The sequence below is a fragment of the Hyperoodon ampullatus genome, assembly GCF_949752795.1.
Source record: "Hyperoodon ampullatus genome assembly, chromosome: X".
NCBI lineage: Eukaryota > Metazoa > Chordata > Mammalia > Artiodactyla > Ziphiidae > Hyperoodon > Hyperoodon ampullatus.
In genome coordinates, this window is record NC_136913.1 from 12,365,175 (window position 1) to 12,388,448 (window position 23,274).

At 45.0% G+C, this 23,274-nt stretch overlaps 1 protein-coding gene across 1 annotated transcript; it reads left to right on the forward strand.

The window, feature by feature from the left end:
- The first annotated feature begins 22,250 nt into the window (after nucleotides 1–22,250).
- Nucleotides 22,251–23,274, forward strand: LOC307069333 (small ubiquitin-related modifier 2-like). The gene is given in 2 exon segments (XM_079727623.1): nucleotides 22,251–22,544; nucleotides 22,548–23,274. Coding segments are annotated over 2 exon segments (285 nt in total). The 5' UTR covers nucleotides 22,251–22,397; the 3' UTR covers nucleotides 22,686–23,274.

A 23,274-nucleotide genomic window follows, 5' to 3' on the forward strand; every position in this document is an offset into this window, starting at 1 on the left:
ACAGGAATAAATAGAAACCTCACTCTCATCTCTTTATTATTGAGTCCAGCTGCTTTCATTCTGTCTTATTCATTTCCTCCACTTATTTCATTTCAGTTAATCTGCTCACTCAATTCTCAACACTTTGATTTAATTTAATGCTTCCGATTTAAAAACTGTCACTTGTAATAATTTGGCATTTCTTACGTCCCTCTGAGAAAACCTTCTTGCTTTCTGTAAAAATTCCTGAATAACTGCTAAATTACTTCTTGTGAATTTCGATCATCCAGTAGGGTTCCCTGACAAAAGCTATGAGGCTGTTTAAAGAAACAGCTCTCTTTGTCCTGCTGAAACTCCTGGGAAGTGACACCAGCTGCAAAAGTTGAGGTCAGCTTATAAAGCTAAATTTAATTTGTATTCTCAGTCAACACTATAATAATTATCTGAAGCCATTAATCTACAAGCTACTGGGTATTAGCCACTGGGTAATAATACTCCAAATTCAGAGACAAGTATTGCCCCTACCACCGACTATGACAACAAATGGGAAAGGAAGAATAGAAGGGGGGAAAATACATGTGCATTAAAACTCTGTGGGAAGTGACAAAATGTAGAGGATTCGATTTAGCAAATTAAATCCCTTGCTGAAAGGCTTAAAAGAAAAAAAGGAATAAAAACCCCACAGATTCACCCACTCAAGAATTATATAACGCATTCTCTGTGTCAAATTTGTAAATGTTAACGTCGATGAAGTAAACACTGATTTTATAAATCTAAAATTAAATCTAAAGGAATCCTGGAGGGCAAGCAGCTACAAACAGGTTTAGCATTTTATGCCTCTGTGTGTGCCTTGCATGACAACGGGCGAACAAACTGGGCAAACTACAAAGATGATACTCATGTGAGCTTCGACCCTGCGTAGCTGGCAGATGAACTTGTTCGTCTAGACGAAGCTTAGTAACAGGCTACCCTCCAGATCAACATTTCCGGTGGGTCACGGGGCGATCACAACCCCTGTTGCTATGGTCAAAATCCATCCCCTGGCCCGTATTCTTACTCAAGCATGTATTATATATGTGACGGTATCGTGCAGTAACTTGGTATTTTTGAATTACTTAACAAACAGCGAGTGTTTATCCATTTTGTAATTTTTAAAGTTCCTCCAGGAATTATCTTCTGCTTCTAATTTTGTTTCTGAAACCATTGCTAACGAGTTTTCATATACAGATTGCCAGGGATGTAGCGGCAGCCTGTAAATTTCAGTATTAAATAATAAATATTTAATTGACATAAAATAACAGCACTCCATAAGAATAAATGATGGTGAGAACCACAATCACGTAGTAAGGATTTTACATTGATTTTCTGCCTTTCTTGCTTTTGGAGAGAAAAAAGAAAGGTATGTTTTTTGAGGAGACCAAAGTGGTTTTATCTGCCACTGGCAAACACCATATTAATAAAAAGTGTGTTCTAAGCATCTGTTTTAGGGAAAAATCGCTACAACTGTGATTGGCTTCCTCACAACAATGCTATTATTCCATGATTATATCCCCCAAGCTTTGTCTCTAATTGTCACGGACATGAGCCTTTAAACTTTTATCTCAGTTCCTCAACTTTATAAATATTCCCAAGAGTTTCTCTTACTGCTATTTGGTCATTCATGTAAATGAAAAAATATATACAGACAAGAAAAGGCAGGGGGTTGTGGGGGGCTGGTTTTTGTTGTTATTGTTTGGGGGGGCGGTAGGTTTGATGCAGGGATTAAGCTCAACTACCAATTTTAGAAATCTAAGTGCTATGTACTTAATGCCACAGAATTATTTACCTAAAAATGGCTAAAATGGCATTTATGATCTGTATATTTTATCATACTTTAAAAAGCAATTAATTTAAAAAGTGAAACTGGTCTGTTTAGGAGAGAACGTTATTCAGGGATTGCCCTACCCAAGCACGCTGGTACAGTGAAATTCGCGAAATTGCCGTTTTTGTAGGTGTAAAATGGTTGACTATCAGCAATTTCAGACCTACATATTCTTATATAAAACATACCTGTACCTCTATCAGGGAGAATGACTATTGTTTAGTGACGGTCAGTGGATGTCAGGGTCATGAGAAATAACCCTAGCACGGGTAGCTTTTGATATAAGAGCCACTGCAGGTACAGAATACGTTCTTGTGCCTTTACAGCAGTCTGTAACTTTGGGTGAGGGAGATAAATTACAATGCAGTGAGATGCTCTTAACCTCACATGGGCTGAGCTGATTCCACCACGTGGCAAACCTGAATCGGTCATTATCTAGGAAAAGACAGATTAATTTTAGCTTCTATTTTCTGCCATCTTCTTACCGCAAAACACTTTATTTCTCCCCGCAAAAACCATTCCGTATGTCAAGATCAGGATGTTTTCTAAGATGCCCTTTGAGGAACAGGACCTGTGTGGATTTTCCTCCCACAAATCTCCAAGTCATAGATAGCAGACACCCCGCACCTCCCCGCCAACGCCTTCCATCAGCACTAGCCGATAGAGCTGACATTCCTTCTCTCAAGCTCCAACTGTAAGTGGTTATTACATATCAGAGTCAGATACATGGAAATAGCAATTGTAATACATACGAAAATTAGAGAATGTCCAAAATCACTACCGTATCAGCGGAACCGAAGCGTATTTAATACGCATGCCCCTCCAGTTCCCCCTTGGCATTAGCAGAAAGCAATGCATCCCATGTCCCTGGGATATAACATGCAGAACCTAGGACCTCAGTTAGGACTCATTATGGTAATTAAAACAGTTTCCCCAATCCAGCTACCCAAGGTGACAGATTGCGGACCTCCTTCTGTGCAATACCGCTTTCGGGAGAAGGGTTTGGACCAGGAGTGTACTGGAGAGAGGCTGCTCTATTCACTTAACATCAGCCTCCAGGAGAAAAACCACCGTGAAAGCAGACCAGGCCATCCGGATGGTTTCAGAGGCTATTTTACACGAGACGCAAACCGGGCTACCCCTTTTGAAGCCCCCAGTGAAAAGCTTTAAACAGGCTATTGTCAGAGCCCTGGGTACCTTTTCTCTCTTGGCTTTGTTCAGTATTTTCCTCGGCTGCAGTTTCCATGGCTGGCTTCGTACCATCCACCAAAAATGCTTTGCCCGCTCCCCCCAATACACACTTCTCCCCCTCCTCTTCCTTTTCTTTTGGGCCCCCCTCCGGCTCTTATTTACACCCGCGTGATTGAGAGCTTCTGTTCTTCACTACAGAAGATTACAGTCTCTTCCAAGATGCAGAAGTCTCGTCGGCGTCAATCCCCCTCTGCCTACTGGTCCAGAAAGATAGCTGCCAAGGAGCCGGCAGCCGTACGTCACGGAGAATCCGGTTATAAAACCGCCACCGCCTGCCCCGCCGGTGCCGAGTCCCGATGCGGCTCCCGGGGGGCCCGCGCCCCAACCGACAGGGCTGCGCCTCTGGCTGGCCTACGCGTGCGCTCCAGCTCCCTCCTTCCTCCTCGCCAGCTGCACCCGATGAATGCTAATTAATTCTCCCAGGAAAGAATAGACTTGTGACATCACAGCAGGGGCTGTGGAAAGGAGGGGAGAGAGCCCCCTCCCACCACGTGACTCAGGGATCGGCCGCTGTGTGTTCTAGCAGAAAGCGTGTCTTTGCACAAGCAAACTCTTTCTTGCCCCTGGGACCCCTTGGCGGGGCATCACCGTTTGTTTTATTTCATTTACCCCTGACCCTGGCAGGATCTAGTCAAAGGACTTGTCCAGGGTCTCCATTTTCTCTTTCTTTCTTTAACATGTGCCTTTCCGTAAGAAGACAAATATCATACGGTATGACTTATATGTGGAATCTAAAAAATGATACAAATAAATGATTTACACAACAGAAGGAGACTCACAGACGTAGAAAACAAACTAATGGTTACCAAAGGGAAAAGGGAAGGGGAGGGATAAGTTAGGAGTTTGGGATTAACAGATACACACTACCATATACAAAATAGATAACCAACAAGGCCCTAGTGTATAGCACGTGGAACTATACTCAGTATCTTGTAATAACCTATAATGAAAAAGAATCTGAAAAAGAATACACATATATATGTATAACTGAATCACTGTGCTGTACACCTGAAACTAACAACACCGTAAATCAACTATACTTCAATTTTTAAAAATGTGTCTTTCACACAACCTCTAGCGAGCTAGCCAGACTGACTTGAACATATTAAAGAGGGAAGAAAAAGTACATAAAGAGGAAGAGGACCCAAACATAGATTTAACAACAGCAGTGTAGCAATTCAGCAACAGAATCTGTTTCCTGGTCTATAGCTAACGTATGTGATAGTAAGAGAAACTTCAGCTCAAGCCCAATTCAAACAAAAGTACCCATCCCTATTTAAAAATAATCATAATGTGCTTATTTTTAAATAATAATGAGCTACCAAAATAATATTATTAAAACAATAATATTTTGGTGACTCCTTAGAATGAAAAATCAAAACAGAGTGGTTTTTCTTATTGGATGTGGTTATTTCTATATGGAACTTTATTCCTTAGAACCCCGAGTCAAAAGGCTGTTCTCAAGAGCGTTCTAAATGCTCAGCAGAAAGCCTGTTGTAACAACAATTTTTTTTTCTTTTTTTCTTTTTTTGCATCACGTGGGCCTCTCACTGCTGTGGCCTCTCCCGTTGTGGAGCACAGGCTCCGGACGCACAGGCTCAGCGGCCATGGCTCACGGGCCCAGCCGCTCTGCGGCATGTGGGATCCTCCTGGACCGGGGCACGAACCCGTGTCCCCTGCATCGGCAGGCGGACTCTCAACCACTGCGCCACCAGGGAAGCCCTGTAACAACGATTTTGATGGCTGCTTTCACAAGTCTTTTTGCATCCCCAGATACTACTGGACCAATGTTCCCAGCCCATCTAAGCATATAAGCTTTTATCGTGGATATAAGCCATGTTTCCAAGCATCGTTAATTTCTGCACCATTTTTAAAGCATTTGTTTGACGCACTTACCTTCACTGTCCCTACTTAAAAGATTTATAGAAACTCAGTATAATACCCTCAAGGTCCATCCATGGACGCTAAGTGAAATAGGTCAGACTGAGAAAGACAAATACCACCTGATTTCACTGATATGTGGAATCTAAAAAACAAACCAAACAAAATAAACAAAACCCAGACTCACAGATACAGAGAAGAGATTGGTGGTTGCCAGAGGCGAGGGGGATGGGGGGCTAAACGGGTTAAGGACATTAAGAAGTAGAAACTTCAGTTATAACATAACAATAAGTAAGTCACGGGGATGTAATGTACGGCATGGGAAATACAGTCAATAATATTGTATTAACTTTGTAAGGTGACAGACCTTAACTAGACTTATTGTGGTGACCATTTTGCAGTGTATACAAACATTGAATCACTATGTTGTACACCTGAGACTAACATAATATTGTATGTCAATTATACTTCGATAAAAAAAAAATTCTAGAAACTCAAGTCAAATACAGGGATGACCACTGGTAAGCACAGGGTGAAGGGTTCCTGATTCAGAACAGTCCACTAAGTGTTTGGGTTGGACACCCATCTTAGAAGCAAACATAAAGACAAGTCGGAGGCCACCCGCTCTTAAAAAATCCTCTCTCAAGTTTTGAGGGTCTGTTGCTCGACACTTTAAAAAAAGAAAAAAAAAGTATAAGATCCTGAATCAAAATCCTCTAACAACCTGATCTTTTAATGCATTAGTTTTAGATAATCCCCGAAAGTCTTCTACATTCAATACCTCTGGCCCTGCTGAACCAGAAAAGATTTTGAAAACCAGTTTAGCCTGTTCCAATATTTTTTCATTTTACATCTCATTTTCCACTTTAAGCATCATCCTAGGCGACCACGCCCACAATCAACTATCCCCTTAAAATATGGCCCCAGCCAACTTTATTGTCTCACCGTGAGGGGATTGATTTCAAACTTGCAAAAAGAGATGCAGATATGATGTAACTAACCTGCAAAGGAGAACCTGGTGATATGTCCAAACAGGATGGTCTTCAAACATTTTTGCAAAGATGGCTTAGATACATTCAGACAGGAAGATGCCAACTGTTGTTCTGTGACAGGATTGTTCTCCCTCAGCAGTTCAAGTGAGAATTAATACCAAAACAAAATTCAGTTCAACACAAAAGGGAACAATTATGATTAGCTACGTTACCAGGTTTTATTTAAAAAGTGTAATCATTCAACCAAAAGCAAAATCATTCAATCACAGAACTGGCAGAATAGAATAATTTGGGGGGGCTATTAATTAACTATAGCGTTTTACAATGTTGGTGGAAGTGGGCAGGCAGAATATGAAAGACATTCTAAATTTAAGGGCAACTCTAGTTCTATATGAGTCATGGAAATCACAACCACTGGACAAAATATTCACAAATTCTCCAGTTGATACTTTGATCTCCTTTTCACCTTGAAAAACTATAAATAGACTCTTCATCACTTTTGCCTTATTCACAACTTTATCGTTTTCTTTTCATTAGACAATGAGTATTGCAGTTCTACAAGCTACCACTGTATCACTGTCTAAGCAGCCTCAAAACCTCACTGGTGTTTGACAAATGATGTGAATCAGAAAAAAACATGACAGAAAAATTGTTAACAGCCAGAAAGAAAACAGAGTATACATTGACAAGATTTCTAAGGTCTGCATCCATTTTTGACCAGAAAAATTGACTACGTAGAATAAACAGGATGGGAAATGTCTCCCAGAGCTAAAAATTATTCTTTGAGCCCACGCTTTAAGGCAGTCTGGTTGAAGGTACGAATACTTCTGAAAGCCAAAACAGGAATAACAAATACTGACACAAACTGGATATATTAGATTGAACCATACAAGAATGCTGATATTGACTAGAAGAACGGTAGTTGTGCGTGGTTCAGCCAGGTAACCCGTGGGCTAATGGGACACAGAGAACCCTTCTAAACCAGGGGAATCCAATCTGGTACGAGCACTATGGTATCCCAACAAAGGAGACGAGGGGAAGGGGAAGAGAATTTGGGAGGAGCTTCCCAGAACAGAGTTGGCTACCTCAGCATGGTTAGAAACCTGCCGGGTAGGCGAGCGAAACAGTAAGGGCAGGAGAGGGGAGGGCAGGGAAGAGTCGGGAAGGGTAGGGAAGGGAAAGATTATTCCCGGAAAAAGTGAAAAGCATCAAAAGGAAAAAGGGTCTTGTCAGAGTGTTGGGGAGATGATTTTCTTGACAGCGGGGCCAGAGCATACAGTGTATGTGGCAGGAGTGGGGTTGGATGGGGGAGGGAAGTGAAGGGAGATGGCTGAGCCAGTAGGTTGGGAACCAGGGAGGTTGAACACCCCACTAGTCCTGGAGGCTGGCAAACTCATTCGAAGTCTCCTTAAAGAGTACAAGCAAGAGAAGGGGAGAGTCTGAACGAGGGCGTGAGGAGGAAGGGAGGATCCGGACGACATGTGACTGGATACCTGCGCGTGAAGTGGAAAAGAAGGGCGAAGGGCGGTGTGGAGTCTCTAGCCTGGGTGAGTGAGGGCCGGTCAGGCTGTGAACCAATGGGGAAACCAAAGAGGAGGAAGACGTTTGGTACGAGAGCTGAGCGTGTATGGTTTCAGGGGTCCCAGGACGTCCTGCGGGAGCTGTCTAGGAGGCATTCGGGAACATAGCTCCAATGGAGAGGGGCTGACCAGAGACGAGGATCTGGGAGCCTTTGGTGTAGAGGCAGCCCTGGGAAAGACAAGACGTCCAGCTCTGCTCAAATGTACCTTCCCAGGGGACCCTCCCTGACCCTCTTGCCTAAAAGAGTAGCCCTGACACACTCAGTCTCTTACCTGGGTTGGCTGTTCATTATGGCCCTAACCACAATCCAACACTGATCTAGCTATTCACTCACCCATTTGTCTCCCTTCCCCTAGAATATAAGCTCCTTAAGGGCAGAAATTTTTGTCTCTCTGTCCTCTGCTGTACTACCAGCTCCTAGAACAGTCCCCGGCACGTAGTAGGTCCTCAACAAATATACTTTAAACAAACAGCAAACAACTACGGAGAGATACAGACCACAAAGACGCTGAGATTTGAATTTAAGGAACACTGACTTTTAAATATAAAGGTAAAGGAAACACTTGAAAGGGAGGTAAAAGAGACCGAGAAGGAAAAATCAGAAAAGCCAGGGAATAAAGCCAAAGTGGGATGGAATGAGAAGAAGGTTCCATGCAGGGCATCAAGCTAACAGTGTCAAATAGTGTTGAATACTGTAGGAGGAGCAAAAAAGATGAGGATGGGCAGAAAGTGCCCTTTACCACCAAACAGCCACCGGAACTTCCACAGGAAGAGTTTTAATTGAATGATGGGCACAGGAGCAAGATTCCCAAGTCTGGTCACAAGCATTACTCTCAAGATGCGAGGCTCTCGTGGTCCAAATGAAATTTTAATCTCGTACATAGGGCTTTGTGCCTATGCCTGTTTCTCCTGGTCCAGTATCTAACTTGTCAAGATCATTTTGATTTTTCTTCTATGATCTATTCCATTAATGATCTTCCTAGGTTTACTTTGTCTCTATCCATTATGGTCACGTGTGTGTGTGTGTGTGTGTGTGTGTGTTGGGGGGGGATTTCCTCACACCACCAAGGAGTTCTCTGACACCAGCAGGGTGTCCTACAATTCAACTCAAGTACGACACTACCAGGACACAGCGTCAGACCCCAGAGATTAAGGGGGTCCCACAACACTGCCGCCCCATCCCTGTCCACTTCAGACCCCAATCTCAAAGCCAGGTTGCTCCCTGTGCTTCAGACCAGCTATACAGTTGGAGGTTCCAATGACACCCCTCTTTGAATTTGATTCATTTGCTAGAGCATCTCCCAGAACCCACCGAAACATTTTACTTACTAGATTACTGGTTCATTATAAAAAGGATACCAAAGGATACAAATCAACAGCCAGATGAAGAGATGAATAGGGTAAGGTATGAGGAAAGGGCACAGAGCTTCCATGCCCTCTCCAGGTGCCACTTTCCCCACATTTTCACGTGTTCACCAGCCCAGCAGTTCTCCAAACCCAGTCCTTTAGGGTTTTTATGGAGGCTTCATTACGCAGGTATGGTTGATTAAATGGTTGGCCATTGGTAGCGGAACTCAATCTCCAGCCCCTCTCCCCTCCCTGGAGGTCAGGGGTGGGGGACAAGGGAGGAAGGGGAGTAGGGGGCAAGACTGAGAGTTCCAACTCTAGTCACATGGCTGGCTCCACCGACAAGTAGCCCCCGCCCCCGCCCAGGTTCCAAAAGTCACCTCATTAACAAAACAAAAGACAACTTTATCAATCTCCATCACGGGAAATTTCCAGTGGTTTTAGGAGCTGTGTCCCAGAAATAGGACAAAGATCAAATATGTATTTCTTACTATAAACTACAATATCAGTCTCCAAGTATAGTAAATTTGCTTTGTGTTTCTTACACAGTCCTGTGATCCAAATAATTGATGGAAGGGTTGAACACAACAAGACCAAGATGAGAGAATCCTGTGACTGCCACTATGGACATCATCCTGGACAGCTGACTGGTTGGTTGGTTGGTTGATTCATTCATTCATTCAACCAAGATTCATTAAGCATCTATGGCATACCAGAAACTGAGCCACTATTCTCTTATATGACTATGATTCTTCAATCAACTGGGAATTCATCAAGTTGTCCAATGATCTACCTACACATCCTTATCCTACTCACATAGCTATCAATGAAGTTGGCCAAATGTGTACTTCTTTCTACTTTCAGAACTGTATTTTAGGTTTCTTCTGGTCACAGAATGACTCCTCAGTGGGGAGTCATTAATCACTAAGAAAGGAGGTTTCCATGCTCCTTCAAACCACAGTTGACCCTTGAACAGCATGGGGGTTAGGGGTACCAACCCCGAGCAAGTGAAAACTTTATAGTTGGCCTTCTGTATATGCCGCTCCAAATCTTTGGATTCAACCAACCTCGGATCGTATAATATGTATTTTGTGAAAAAAATCCACACGTAAGTGGACCCACTCAGTTCAAACCTGTGTTGCTCAAAGGGTCAACTGCAATTCCTCTGAAATTGTCACATTCCGTGAAACATTTCTTTTCCCATGTCCAGCCTCCCACTCAGTACCCAAGGACAGGGCCGCCTTCATCTCCTTTCCCTTCACCTCGTTTTCCAATCTTGGCACTGACGATTTTCTTTCTGGATCATCTCCTTCCTCCTGGTTTTAAATGCTCCCTCCCTCCCAGTAAGCCAGTGCACCCTCCCAACTCCTCAAGCCCCTTCACCTCCCTCCTGAGGAAGGAGCTGAGACTGCATTTGTGGAAGGCATCACGGTGACCACCTCCGACAAAGATGGGCAACTCGTAGCCAGTCGGTTTCCTGGAGACCTAGCCCTTCCACACTGTTTCCGGGGCCTGGAAGGCATTCACACGCCCCGCGTGATTCATACACATGGCACAATCCTTCCTCTTTGCCCATCAAAGGAAATCAATACCCAGAGCAACAACCCCAGAACCAAAGACAACCTCATTTCACATTCTACTGTGAAAATGGATGAATTTTAAATAGATTGCTTTGGGTTTTTGTTGTTGTTTATTTGTTTTTCTTTGCCACACTTGCACATCTTGCAGGATCTTAGTTCCCCGACCAGGGATTGAACCCGGGCCCTGGCTGTGAAAGTGCTGAGTCCTAACCACTGGACTGCCAAAGAACTCCCAGGAAATTGCGTTATAAAAGAAACTGTTAAGTGACTCCTATTTTCATATGACTCCTTATGACAAAACCAAAGATGTGCTCTAGTAGCGAATATCTAAGCCTTTGGAGAGACTAGACTTACAAATACAGGAAGAATTCTTAAATCTTACGTTTAAAAGCAGAAAAGATACTCTTTGTGTAAGGTAGCAATAGTATTCAAAATATTCATTCTTCTGTGCTGTGTTCAAATTGTTGCATGAATTTAAAAACACAGAAACAACAGGATGGGGCCAGAAATTTAGAATGTGACGGTCTAGAACTGGGTCCTTTCCATAATTAGACCTTCCCAAAGCTTTATCAATTTGGCCAGGCTTTGTCTCCCATTACCAGAATGAAATTTCTAATTTTACATCCAGTGTGGGGTTTTAATGCCTTTTGACGCCTTACTCTTATCATTCGCTTTCCTGATGTATTTCCTCAGTACCTCCCCTCTATATTTGTTTTTTTATAAATCTATCTATCTATTTATTTATGGCTGCGTTGGGTCTTTGTTGCTGCCTGCGGGCTTTCTCTAGCTGCGGCAAGTGGGGGCTACTCTTTCGTTGCGGTGCATGGGCTTCTCATTGCAGTGGCTTCTCTTGTTGCGGAGCACAGGCTTCAGTAGCTGTGGCTCGCGGGATCTTCCCGGACCAGGGATCGAACCCGTGTCCCCTGCATTGGCAGGCAGATTCTTAACCACTGTACCACCAGGGAAGCTGTATATTTGTTATATTTACTTTCCCTTGTAGGAAATGACACCGCATAAAGGTAAGAGCTGAAATGACAAGTCAAATTGGATGAGGTACTATATGAAAACTCTTCTCAATTGTAAAGCTCCAGAAGTATCAGCCATCATCATAAGAGTTTCTCTTTAACGGTAGAGGTGGTTCCTAGGTAGGCCAGGGTTATCGATAACAGTGTGCACACGGGAGGCCCGTTAGCCAATCTCTTCTCAACCTCATCAGCTGTTGATTTAACGACAGGCAGTGTCCCCACTAGGAGCTGCCAAAACAGTGACAGTTGAGTCTGGCAAAGGCAATCTGAGAGGTAATGAGCCTGTCGCTTTTGGCAAAGATACCACTCTACCTCATTTTCAAAAGGAGAGCAAGAGGATATCTTTGGCAGGAGCAGGCTCAGGCGTCACACGATGGAAACAGGTGTGGCAAGAGAAGGTTCCGTGTACCGGGCTGACAAATGGGCGAGCAGCACGGGCGGTGAAGCCCACAGCTGTCTGTCCCAAAGTCAAGATCAGCATTGCTGCTTCTCCCCCATCTCTGAAATCAGGGTTGCTCAACCTCAGCACCAGTGACATCTGGGGCTGGATAATTTCTGGATAACTCTGGGGCCATCCTGGACATTGTAGGACGTTGAGCAGCCTCCCTGGCCTCTACTCACTAGGCGCCAGCAACGACACCCTAGTCTTGACAACCAAAAACATCTCCAGACATTGCCAAATGTCTCCTGCAGGGCACAATCACCCCCAGGTGAGAAAAGAAATCTATCTTTTCTGCCCTAAGTTTCCTCTGGCTATTGTGATAGCCTATCAGCCAATGGTTCTCAAGCCTGGCTGCACACTGCAATCATTCAGGAAGCTTTGAAAATACTGAGGCCTTGGCTTCATCCCCAGAGATCCTGGTCTGATAGAGGTGTGTAGTGGGCACAATAGCTTTAAGATCTCCCCAGGTAATTCCAAGATGCAGTCAACTGCTATAGGCAGTGGGGACACACAAAATGTGTCCTACAATGACAGTGACATAATCAGAACTGTTTTGTGACAATTATACAAAGGGCTGGGTGACGCATGGATAGGAGATCAGAGAGGCCAGAGTCAGGGCGACCACACTTGATCGGAGAAGAGGTGGAGATGCTATACCTAGTCCAGGTAGAAATGGAAAACCAGTCATCAAGGTGAGGGGGAGGGGATTCGGGCTTGAGTCCAAGACTTCCACTTGGAGCCCTAAAAGGATAGTGAGTGCCACAGGGAACACAGGGGAGACCAGGTGACGTATTAGTCACCTAGGGCTGCCATAACAAAGTACTACAAACCAGGTGCCTTTCAACAACAGAATTGATTCTCTCCCAGTGCTGGAGGCTAGAAGTCCAAAATCAAGATGTCGGCAGGGCTGTGCTCTCTCAGAAGGCTCTAGGGGAGCATCCTTCCTCACCTCTTCTAGCTTCTGCTGGTTACTGGTGATCTTTGTCTTACATACAGGTACAGCATTCCAACCTCTGCCTTGGCCATCACATGGCATCCTCCCTGTGTGTCTGTGTCTCTTCTTACAAGGCCACCCAGTCATAGTGAAGTAGGGCCCACCCTAATTGAGTATGACCTCATCTTAATTTGATGACATTGACAAAGACCCTATTTCCAATAAGGGTACATTCAAGGTACCAGGGGTTAGGGCTTCAACGTATTTTTCTGGGAGACACAATTCAACCTGAAATGGGTGAGGAGAGTCAGGGAGAAGGACTACCAGGGCCGAGCTTGGAAATGAAGACTCGAGCACTACTGGCAGAGAGGAACCAATTACCCTCGTGGGAATGGGTGAGATGCCAAGGGAGACGGTACAGAGGAGAAAGCCTTGCGGGCACCACCCTATTCGGGGGTCTCCAGTGGAAGGACTACTCTCAGAGGACGCACAGGATGTTGGAGGAGGGGATTCTGAGAAGGAAGAGGCGGCCCACAGTCAAGGTGGCCAGAGGGTGAGGACTCGGAAAGGCCACTGACATGGAAAACTTCCATTTCTTTACCAGCGTCGCTAGAATGGTTAGAATGGAAACCGATTTACAGAGGAGCTACTGAAGGACTGGGAAGTGAGGAAGAGGAAGCAGGGGCAGCCTCCTTTCTAAAGAAATGTGACAGTGAGGGGAAGGCAAGAGAGAGATGCGGGCAGATGAAGGAGGAGAAACACAGTGAGGAAGAGAATCCCCAAAGGCTTTAGGCTGCAAAGAAGGCAGGGGTTGAAAGAGATTTAAGGAGAATCAAGTGAAGGTGGAGAAATGCCAGATGCTGAGATCACAGGAGAGGCGGAGGGCCAGCTGTGGGTAGGAGGGTGGAACACTTCTCCCGCTGACGCAGGAGTGAGGAAAGAGGAAATGGCGGGAAAAGGAAAAGTTTCTCTAAGATTTAAGGCATGTCATCTTCGACGAGATGATGATGGTGGTGGCAGGGAGGTTAAAGGGCGACCTGTAAGGCAACGGGAGGGGCCACTGTTACTTGATTTAGTTCAAGTCACAGCCCTAGAGGGAGGGAACGTCAGCCCATTCTTCCATGATGTCACCCATAATGATGGGAAGCTATGACAGTTTTGGTCACAGCAAGAGAAACAGCTTGCTCTGAGGGCAGATGGCTTGGGGTCCTGAGCAGGGCTGACTCTTCAGGAAATCAGAAACCAGAGGTCGAGCGAGGGAGATAAACAATACCCTCACTGTGGTTCCCGTCACACCGGAGAGAAGTGGACCCCAACACGCTTGAACCACACTGAAGGCCAAAACACAGGCGGGGACCAGACGATGGGGTTTTAAACTGGTTTTGATGGAAAAAAAGGCGGGGGGCAAGTTTCTCCTTCTTCCTGTGTACGCAAGGCATACATCAGGAGACAAGGCAGCTGATCCACTGACAATGTGCTTCCTGAAAAATTATCCCATGCCGTGGGGAGCTGAGACTTCTCATTAAGAGCGGCGCACCATCAGTGGCTCTCCCTGGGAGGGTTCCCAATTAACTCCTTCACTGAGCGTGGACCAGCCAACGTGAACAAAGGCGGGTCTTCCGAGCCCCTCTGTGAGCTGTTGAACTGTTGCTACTGGGATCCCACTCGTGTCTTTGGAGCAGTTCCTTGTCTGTTAGCTAGAGACCCCAAGGGCTAGGGTATTCTCTTACCCAGAGGCACCTTGTGGCTCAGCCTCAAAGCTGGGTGAATTCGGACTGCTCCATGAGGGGTTTTCTTGCATCACTGCCAAAACCCCAACTCACGTTGTCTCCCCAGCTCTTCTCCTTTTCCCGGAAGGCACAGCCCAAAGCCCACCTCCTTTAGGACGCCTCCTTGGTTAAATCTACCCATTGCCTCTTCCTCCCATTCTTCCCTTTGAACCACCCCTCTCTCTGTTATAAATGCAACCTCTTTGAATGGCAGCTATTTCCATTGGAAGGACACGTAACCTGCCTTTACCTGCCTCCCCACACACGTGGGAAGGAAGCCAGACATTTTCAAATTCAAGATTAAATCACAAGACATCTGGGCTTTGAAAATTCTCAACAGAAGTTGGCAAATTATGGGACGAGCCTGTCAGGGTAGAGAGAAAGAGGATGGGAGCCCTTTAAACCTGAGAACTCCAGGGACATTAAGGAGACCTTATTCTTGTCCAGGGGCTACTTGGGCTGGCTTCTCGCCCTCAACATGCAGGAGTCACTGTCACCTCTCCCTGAAATGGGAGTCCATGTGGGGATGAATGGGTTTCTATCTGTTGGGCTGCTGGATAAAGGTGTTGGATCACAATCCCACTCCTGGGCAAATACCTGGAGAAAACCTTAATTCGAAAATACACACGCACCCCAATGTTCACTGCAGCACTATTTACAATAGCCAAGACATGGAAGCAACCTAGATGTCCACTGACAGAGCAGTGGATAAAGAAGATGTGGCACATATATACGATGGAATATTACTCAGCCATAAAAAAGAATGAAATAATGCCACTTGCAGGAACACAAATGGACCTAGAGATTATCACACTAAGTAAGTCAGACATAGAAAGATAAATACCATATGATATGACTTGAGTCTAAAAAACAACACACTTATTTACAATAATGAACTTATTTACAAAACACAAACAGACCCACAGATGTAGAAAACATACTTATGGTTACCAAAGGGGAAAGAGGGGAGGAGGGATAAATTAGGAGTTTGGGATTAACAGATAAACACTGCTGTATATAAAACAGATAATCAACGAGGACCTACTGTATAGCACAGGGAACTCTACTCAATATTCTATAATAACCTATATGGGAAAAGAATCTGATAAAGAATATGTATATGTATAACTGAATCACTTTGCTGTACACCTGAAACTAACACAACATGGTAAATCAACTATTCTCCAATAAAAATTAAAGGAAAAAAAAGGCGCCATATCAGGCAGACATATAGACTCCCACGTCCATCTTGGGGAACCAAACCCCTCCGGGCCCACCTCCAACAGTGCCCACTTTATATTGCTCCGGGCAATAGAAAGAATGAACAGCCCCAGGAGTGGGTGATATTTTCCCAATCTTTGTATACGCTCCTCTGCAATGATCACCAAACCAAGTCATCATACAAGGACTGTAAGCACCAGCTACCAAGGACACTCGGCCAGGTCCCTATAAGAGCTACAGTGAAAGAGCTGGCTAGACGTGGAAAGCAGGGAGCAGACTCAGGGCCATGTCCAGGGGGCCCACCACACCCCCCTCCCCACGCCACCGGAGATGCGACAGTAGCTCAGACGGGGTAGAGAGAGGCCAGAACTCAAGGAATGAGGGTCTCCTGTGTACCAACACTGCTGCAGGAACTTTAACCCATGCTCTTTCATTCTGGCCTTCACGAGGGCATTGAGAGGCAGGCATAACCACCCCTCTTGCCTGCACAAAGGAACCAAGACCACAGGGAGCCAAAGGGGCTGGGCCAAGCTGGTCAGAGGCTGAGCTGAGCACTGACTCAGGCCACTGGATGCCAAACGTGGGAACTCAAGAGTCAGGCAGCCACGACAGTGTCTAGGTGGATCAGGGGCGTCAACTCAGAGAATCTGGGTCAGCACCAAAGACTCACTCAGGACGGCCAAAAACACACGGCTCCGTACATCCCCAGCTGAGGAAGGCTCTCACGTCTGTGTCCTTGCCCGCCATCCCTGCTAGGCCAGCTCCACCACAGAGCAACCTTGTGATACCACGTGACCTTTCTGAGCCTCAGCTTCGTCATCTGTTGAAAGGGCCCGTAGAGGACTGTCTTCATCAGGCTATCGTTAGGGTGGTGAAATCCTGCACACAGAGCCTCAGGACAGTTGTGTCCTACGTAGTACTCATGAAGGGCTAGTATTTCTGTCGTAAGTTCTCCACGCTCACACCACCATCATACAGATCCAAGGGGGAGGGAGAGAGAGGAAGGAATAGCTGGTGATCCTCCATCCTTCCAGATCCTTCCCTGTCCCTAAGGAGTTCACTTCTGTGCCCCTGTCTGGCCTGAATGGACTTCTAAGGACACTCCTTACCTCCACATCCACCCCAGACCCCCTGCGGAGGTATGGCTTGGATACAATGTCTGTGAATAAGCTGCGAACAAATCAATGACACTGAGATGAACAAGGCAATGGCATTAAAAAAGATGTGCCTCCAAGGGCACTCTTTAGCAAATTGTCCAAACTGGTTTCTGGAATATACACGATGTTGCTAATACTTGGGTACTCAAGACCAAATTAGATTTGCCTCTGATGCTTATTTAAAAAAAAAAAAGAATCACATAGAGCCCCGCCCTCAGAAGGGCCTCAAGCTTGGTTTCACATGCTGTCATCAGTATCTTGAAGTTCTTAATAACTTGATCTTTGAACTTCTGTTCTGCAAGTGAAATCCAATGAGACAGTGGAGCGCTCCTTGCCCCCTATTTGCACACAGCGTTCACAATGCCCCAGGCACACAACGCCCGCGGGCCCACGAGGCACGGGAAGACTTGACCTGAGTACAAGGTAAGGATGTTCTGTCTACCACCGAGTGAGCACTGGCTCCGTCCCTTGCCGGTCATGGTGACTTGGACAACGCACACCTGAGCCTCCGTTTCCTCATCTATAAGACGACTGGATAAGATGCTTTGCGAAGCCTGTCCTGGCTCGAACGTCCACCGAGCCTGAAGTGACCAGTTTGGCAGCGTGGTTATAAGAAACAAAAGACACCAGGTAAGGAGCCCTGCAACTCTCACCTCCATCACTATTCCTATTGACCTAAGTCATTCTCTTACTACGCGGCTCGAGTCATTTTTCACCTGCTCTAACGGACGCATCAACACCCTGAGATGGACTCCACTGGGCTCCCGGCATTCTCTGGAGCAAGATGCCAACGACTCTTTCTTTGCAAGTATGTGGTGCAATTCAGTTTTTCTCAGCTTTGCTCTGACTAACCTGTGTCCTGTAGCCTCTCAAAGCAGTTACAGGAAACTTATCTTCATACTGCTGGCAGCACAAAGAAAAAGGAAACCAGCAAAACCATTACAAAATTATTTTATAATAAAATCTAGACCCTGTTAACCACTTGGAAATGTGTTTGAGAAGCAAAATGGATAAAACTTAGTGCTTTCCAATAGAATATACAAACACTGAAGGTCATGTTCTAATGTTTGGGGTTTTTCCAAACAGAAATCTGGTAGAAAGTTTTAATTGAAGATTGGTTAAGATCTCTTCATGGATCGGGGATTATAATTTTTAGTACAACTGAAACATACATTTGCTTACTTTATACAATTAAAAACTAGGCTACCGAAAGGCTAGGATGGGAGGACTATGGTATTTGTCAGCCCTCGAACTGCGAGTGTGGGCTGAGTAATCCGGTCGAGCACATCACTGTCACCTTCCGCTGCTACTGTCAACGTGACCTTCCTGAAACCAGCTACTCAGATGAAGGACAATGAACATCCCAGACAGGCAGTCTCACACCGAGTGATTCTGATAAACACACCGAAGTCTGAAAGCCACTGATTTACTGAAGAGTATGGTTATCCAACATGTTAGCTTGACAGAATATTTCCGATTTGCCACTACCTAGTTTGACAGAGTATGCGAAATTTACTTTCTGATGTTAGAATGCCTATTCTTACTAGTTCAGGGAAACACCCAGGATTCGTAGATACATAATTCAAGAGCGCTCAGATTAAAGTCCACAAAAAAATCAGTGCCTTGGTGGATCAGCGGCTGGGTGGTCCAGGGTTGGTATAAAATATGAATTGCACAAAAATGTGAGCTATGTCATTTAGTCTATTGCTGATGAGAACCTACACTAAAAGAGACCAAAAACCACATACTTTATATTCATATTTATTCAAGTGCACTATTTTATTCAATTGCCTCTTCTGTTTCTTTTCTGAGACAGAAATGAGGAGAAGTGGGATGAAGTCATTTAAGGCCCTTTACTGCACTAAAATAATTCATGGGCTTTGCAAGTTGGAAACCATTGGGACAACTTGAAATAACCATCCCTGCCAGGTCAGACATAAAGTATCCTAGAGCAGAGAAAAGGCAGCCCACACAGAGTACATCTTGGCGATCTCACTGAAATCTATCAATACTACTTGACGTCATTAAATCACATGCGATGACTTCTTACTGGGGTATCTACAGACTCAGAGCATCTCAGAGGAAAAGGTAAAATCTGAGGAACAACCTCTATATGGTCTCTGACGCCAGGAAAAGGACAGGGGCCATGAGGCAAACCACCTGCTGGGGAGGTAGGCATAGCCAGACCTGTGACTTGAGTTGTGTTCACCGTGACTAAATGGGAAAGCTGACGATTTTGCTGGAACGTAAAGGTTTGCCTCCAATCCCCAACAATGTACAGCAGGATCCTGAAAGGGGGTGGATGCGTGCCTGTTAGAGATAATCACTGTGAAACCAGAGAGACGCTGGAAATTGAGACAAAAACTGTACTAAATTTTGAAGGCAGACAAAATAGAATTCTCTCTGATCACCAAAAAACCTCGCGATTTTTCAAGAGATGACTCAGGAACACTTTTAACAGGAAACTGTGATTTCTAGAAGCCGGCCTAGAGGAACAAGTGATACCAAATGAACCTTTCTTTTTTCATTTAAATACTTAATTTGTGGATTTAACATGTTTAAACAACAGTAAATTAGGGAAAAACCTGCTTTCTCCCATGAACATTTTACGAGTCAACTTTAGTCAAACTCTGTTCCTGCATCTTCAACTTTATTCATTCAACCAGTCAGCATCCTTGTCATCCCAACAGCACCATTTGGAGTCATGTGTCAGCTTCCCAGAGCCCGTTACCTTTGCTTCCTTCCGAGCTGACACCCAGCACTTCTGAAAAGTCTGTGGATGATGCTGAGATTCGCCCAGCAGACGACAAGTACCCACCGACAGAATTCACCACTTCAGACGGGTCGGGCAGTTAAGGGTTTCTTCTGAATGGTGGCTTCGTTATTTTTACATCAATGGCATTCTGTACTGCTAAAAGGAATCTATTTTCTTTAAGCTAGGAAGACTAGGGCAGGTGACTGTCATCTTCTACGCTGACCTCATGAGCCATTTGATAAAACCCTTCCTGTATTTTGGGGGATAAGATAGTGGAAGGCTGGCCACGTGCCAGTACGCTTTAAGACACTGCGCTCGTTCTGCGCTTTCAATCAACAAAATTGAAGGTCACTTAATCATACACTCAAGCTTTCGTTCCAAGTGGTTACTGAATGATGGATGCCAATTCAGAGAGGGAGGTTTCCAGGGCTGTGCCATTGGGCTTTGTCCTTGGTCTGGGCCGTGGACATGGCAATGTCACCAAGGGCCCTGAGAGAGCCGGCCACTTACCCTCATTTTACCACCAAGGCACTTAAGAAGGCGGCACAGGAGTCAAACAACCTAGAATTTCTTTACAGAAACTACAAGGAGAATTCATTGTACACTGAACAATTTTGCCCAGTTCTTGCCTAATTTTCTGGCCCTGCTCAAAATAAACGTTACGCGCACCCAGAATTCTAAAGCAGGAGGAAAATTTTAAAACTGTGTAGCTCTTCTCTCCCTTTTCCAGGGTGCAATCAGGAAAGACAGGACTAAAGACTCGGGTCTCTTGACTCACAGCCAAACACGCTCTTGTTTTCGCGTGACGCTCAGTTATCCAAGTAAATATTTTGTTAGGATGAGGCCCAAACGCCAGATCTGCAATGCACACACTAGACGGAGATAATTCTTCCTAAAATATACATTATACCTTTGCAAAAACACGTTCACGTATCTTACAAGATACCTTTTAAGAGTAAATCGTATTGGGCCAAGACAGAGTATAAGAGAGGAGACAACATAAATCTTTGGAAATCAATGCTGTTAATGTCAATTTATCTTTTTAATGAAAAGCCACTGATACACCGTGCCACTGGATTAAGTGTCTAATGCATGCTGTGGGCTTTGCACAAGAGCTAGGAATACTCAATAAAAAGTAACTGTTATGATGAATAGGCAAGACTGGAGTGGGGTTTGAAATGCTTTTGCACGAAGGCAGTAAAGCTCCAGGACGGAGCTTGTCCAGCAGCCCCGGCCAGAGCATAATGGATGGATAATGGTCACCTGCTCTACCCACTCCCGGAGGATTCTGGGTAATTCCCAGCTCCCAAGCTGAGATCCCACTCAGGAAAGCAGATCAAAGTGCAAGGGAGTGACAGCGGTATATGACAAGAATAGATGATACATTTATAAAAAGAAAAAGGAAATCAGTGGACATCTCCCTGCTTGATCATTAATAACAAATTGCAACTTCTCACCAATAATTGGAGCACACGAGTGTGACATGTTCCCCAGCTGAGAATGGATGCTTCAAGGGAATATGAAATGCCACTAAAGCACTTAAAATGAGAAAGCATTAAAAAGAATCCAAGGGCTTCCCTGGTGGCGCAGTGGTTGAGAGTCCGCCTGCCGATGCAGGGGATACGGGTTCGTGCCCCGGTCTGGGAAGATCCCACATGCCGCGGAGCGGCTGGGCCCGTGAGCCATGGCCGCTGAGCCTGCGCGTCCGGAGCCTGTGCTCTGCAACGGGAGTGGCCACAACAGTGAGAGGCCCGCGTACTGCAAAAAAAAAAAAAAAAAAAAAAAAAAAAAAAAAGAATCCAAGCTCTTGTTGTTAAACTGCCAAAGGCGAAATGCCCACTAATGTATGCAACAGCAGAAAAATAAGCACATTCTTGATTTCGGCTAATTCTTCAAATCCCCAAAGGAAATATGAGTCTGCAGTTTTGTTTTTTTGTTTGTTTGGTTTGTTTTGTTTTGTTTTTGCGGTACGCGGGCCTCTCACTGTTGTGGCCTCTCCCGTTGCGGAGCACAGGCTCTGGATGCGCAGGCTCAGCAGCCATGGCTCACGGGCCCAGCCGCTCCGCGGCATATGGGATCCTCCCGGACCGGGGCACGAACCCGTATCCCCTGCATCGGCAGGCGGACTCTCAACCACTGCGCCACCAGGGAGGCCCTTGTTTTGTTATTTTAAGGGCCTGATCCTAGGGGTTTGCATATAGAGGATAAATTGAACATGGCACTGTGAAACTGAAATGTATTTAGAAAATTTAAACATTTTTAGTTCTAATTGGCCATCCCGATAATTAGCTTGCTTAAAATGTCAAAAATCTTATTTGAGGGATTGGCTGTGTGACTTTTTCTGCTGCTCTGTCAGTTTCAGAGGTAAAAGTGACAGGTAATTTGTCAGGTTCGTGCCAAATAGTTGATCAATGTTAATTATCCGGTGTATTTACTCCTTTTAAAAAAGTAATTTGAGACGCAGGATGGGGGGAGGGAGCGCACGACGTGCGCGCGCCCTCTCCCTCCTCCACCGCTGCCGCCTCCTTCTTCTGCCGCTCCTGGTGCTGCTTGTGTGCTCGTTCGGTGCGGACCTGGTACCTCTTTTGTGAAGCGGCAGCTGAGGAGACTCCGGCGCTCGCCATGGCCGACGAAAAGCCCAAGGAAGGAGTCAAGACTGAGAACAACGATCATATTAATTTGAAGGTGGCGGGGCAGGATGGTTCTGTGGTGCAGTTTAAGATTAAGAGGCATACACCACTTAGTAAACTAATGAAAGCCTATTGTGAATGACAGGGTTTGTCAATGAGGCAGATCAGATTCCGATTTGACGGGCAGCCAATCAATGAAACAGACACACCTGCACAGTTGGAAATGGAGGATGAAGATACAATTGATGTGTTCCAGCAGCAGACAGGAGGTGTCTACTAAAAAGGGAACCTGCTACTTTACTCCAGAATTCTGTTCCTCCAGACCAAGAAGACATTCTCAATTAGAAAAACGCAATTTGGTTCCACCACATCCTGACTATTACAGTATAGTTTCTCTATTCTTTCATTTTCCCCTTCCCCATTCCTTTATTGTACATAAAGTAACTGGTGTATGTGCACAAGCATATTGCATTTTTTTTTTTAACTAAATGGCCAACGGTATGTTTTGATCGACATCAGATGGAGATGGAATGGGGAAAAATACTGGTTCTGTGAAGATACCCCCTTTTCTCCATTAGTGGCATGCTCATCAGCTCTTATCTTTATATTCCAGTAAGTTATTTTGCTCTCACTGTTTAACAAAAAAAGAACAACATAAAAATTCTTGCATACCTTGTTCGATTGGAGAATTTTAATGTTTTTCATTTATCATTGTAAAACCAAGGACAATTTTATAACTTTTTTGTACGTAGCTGTTACATGTAGGGCAATCTGTCTTTAAGTAGGGATAAATTACTCTAAAAGAAATGAATCCTAGATAGTTTTCCCTTCAAGTCCAGCGTCTTGTTGTTTAAATAAACTTCTTGTTT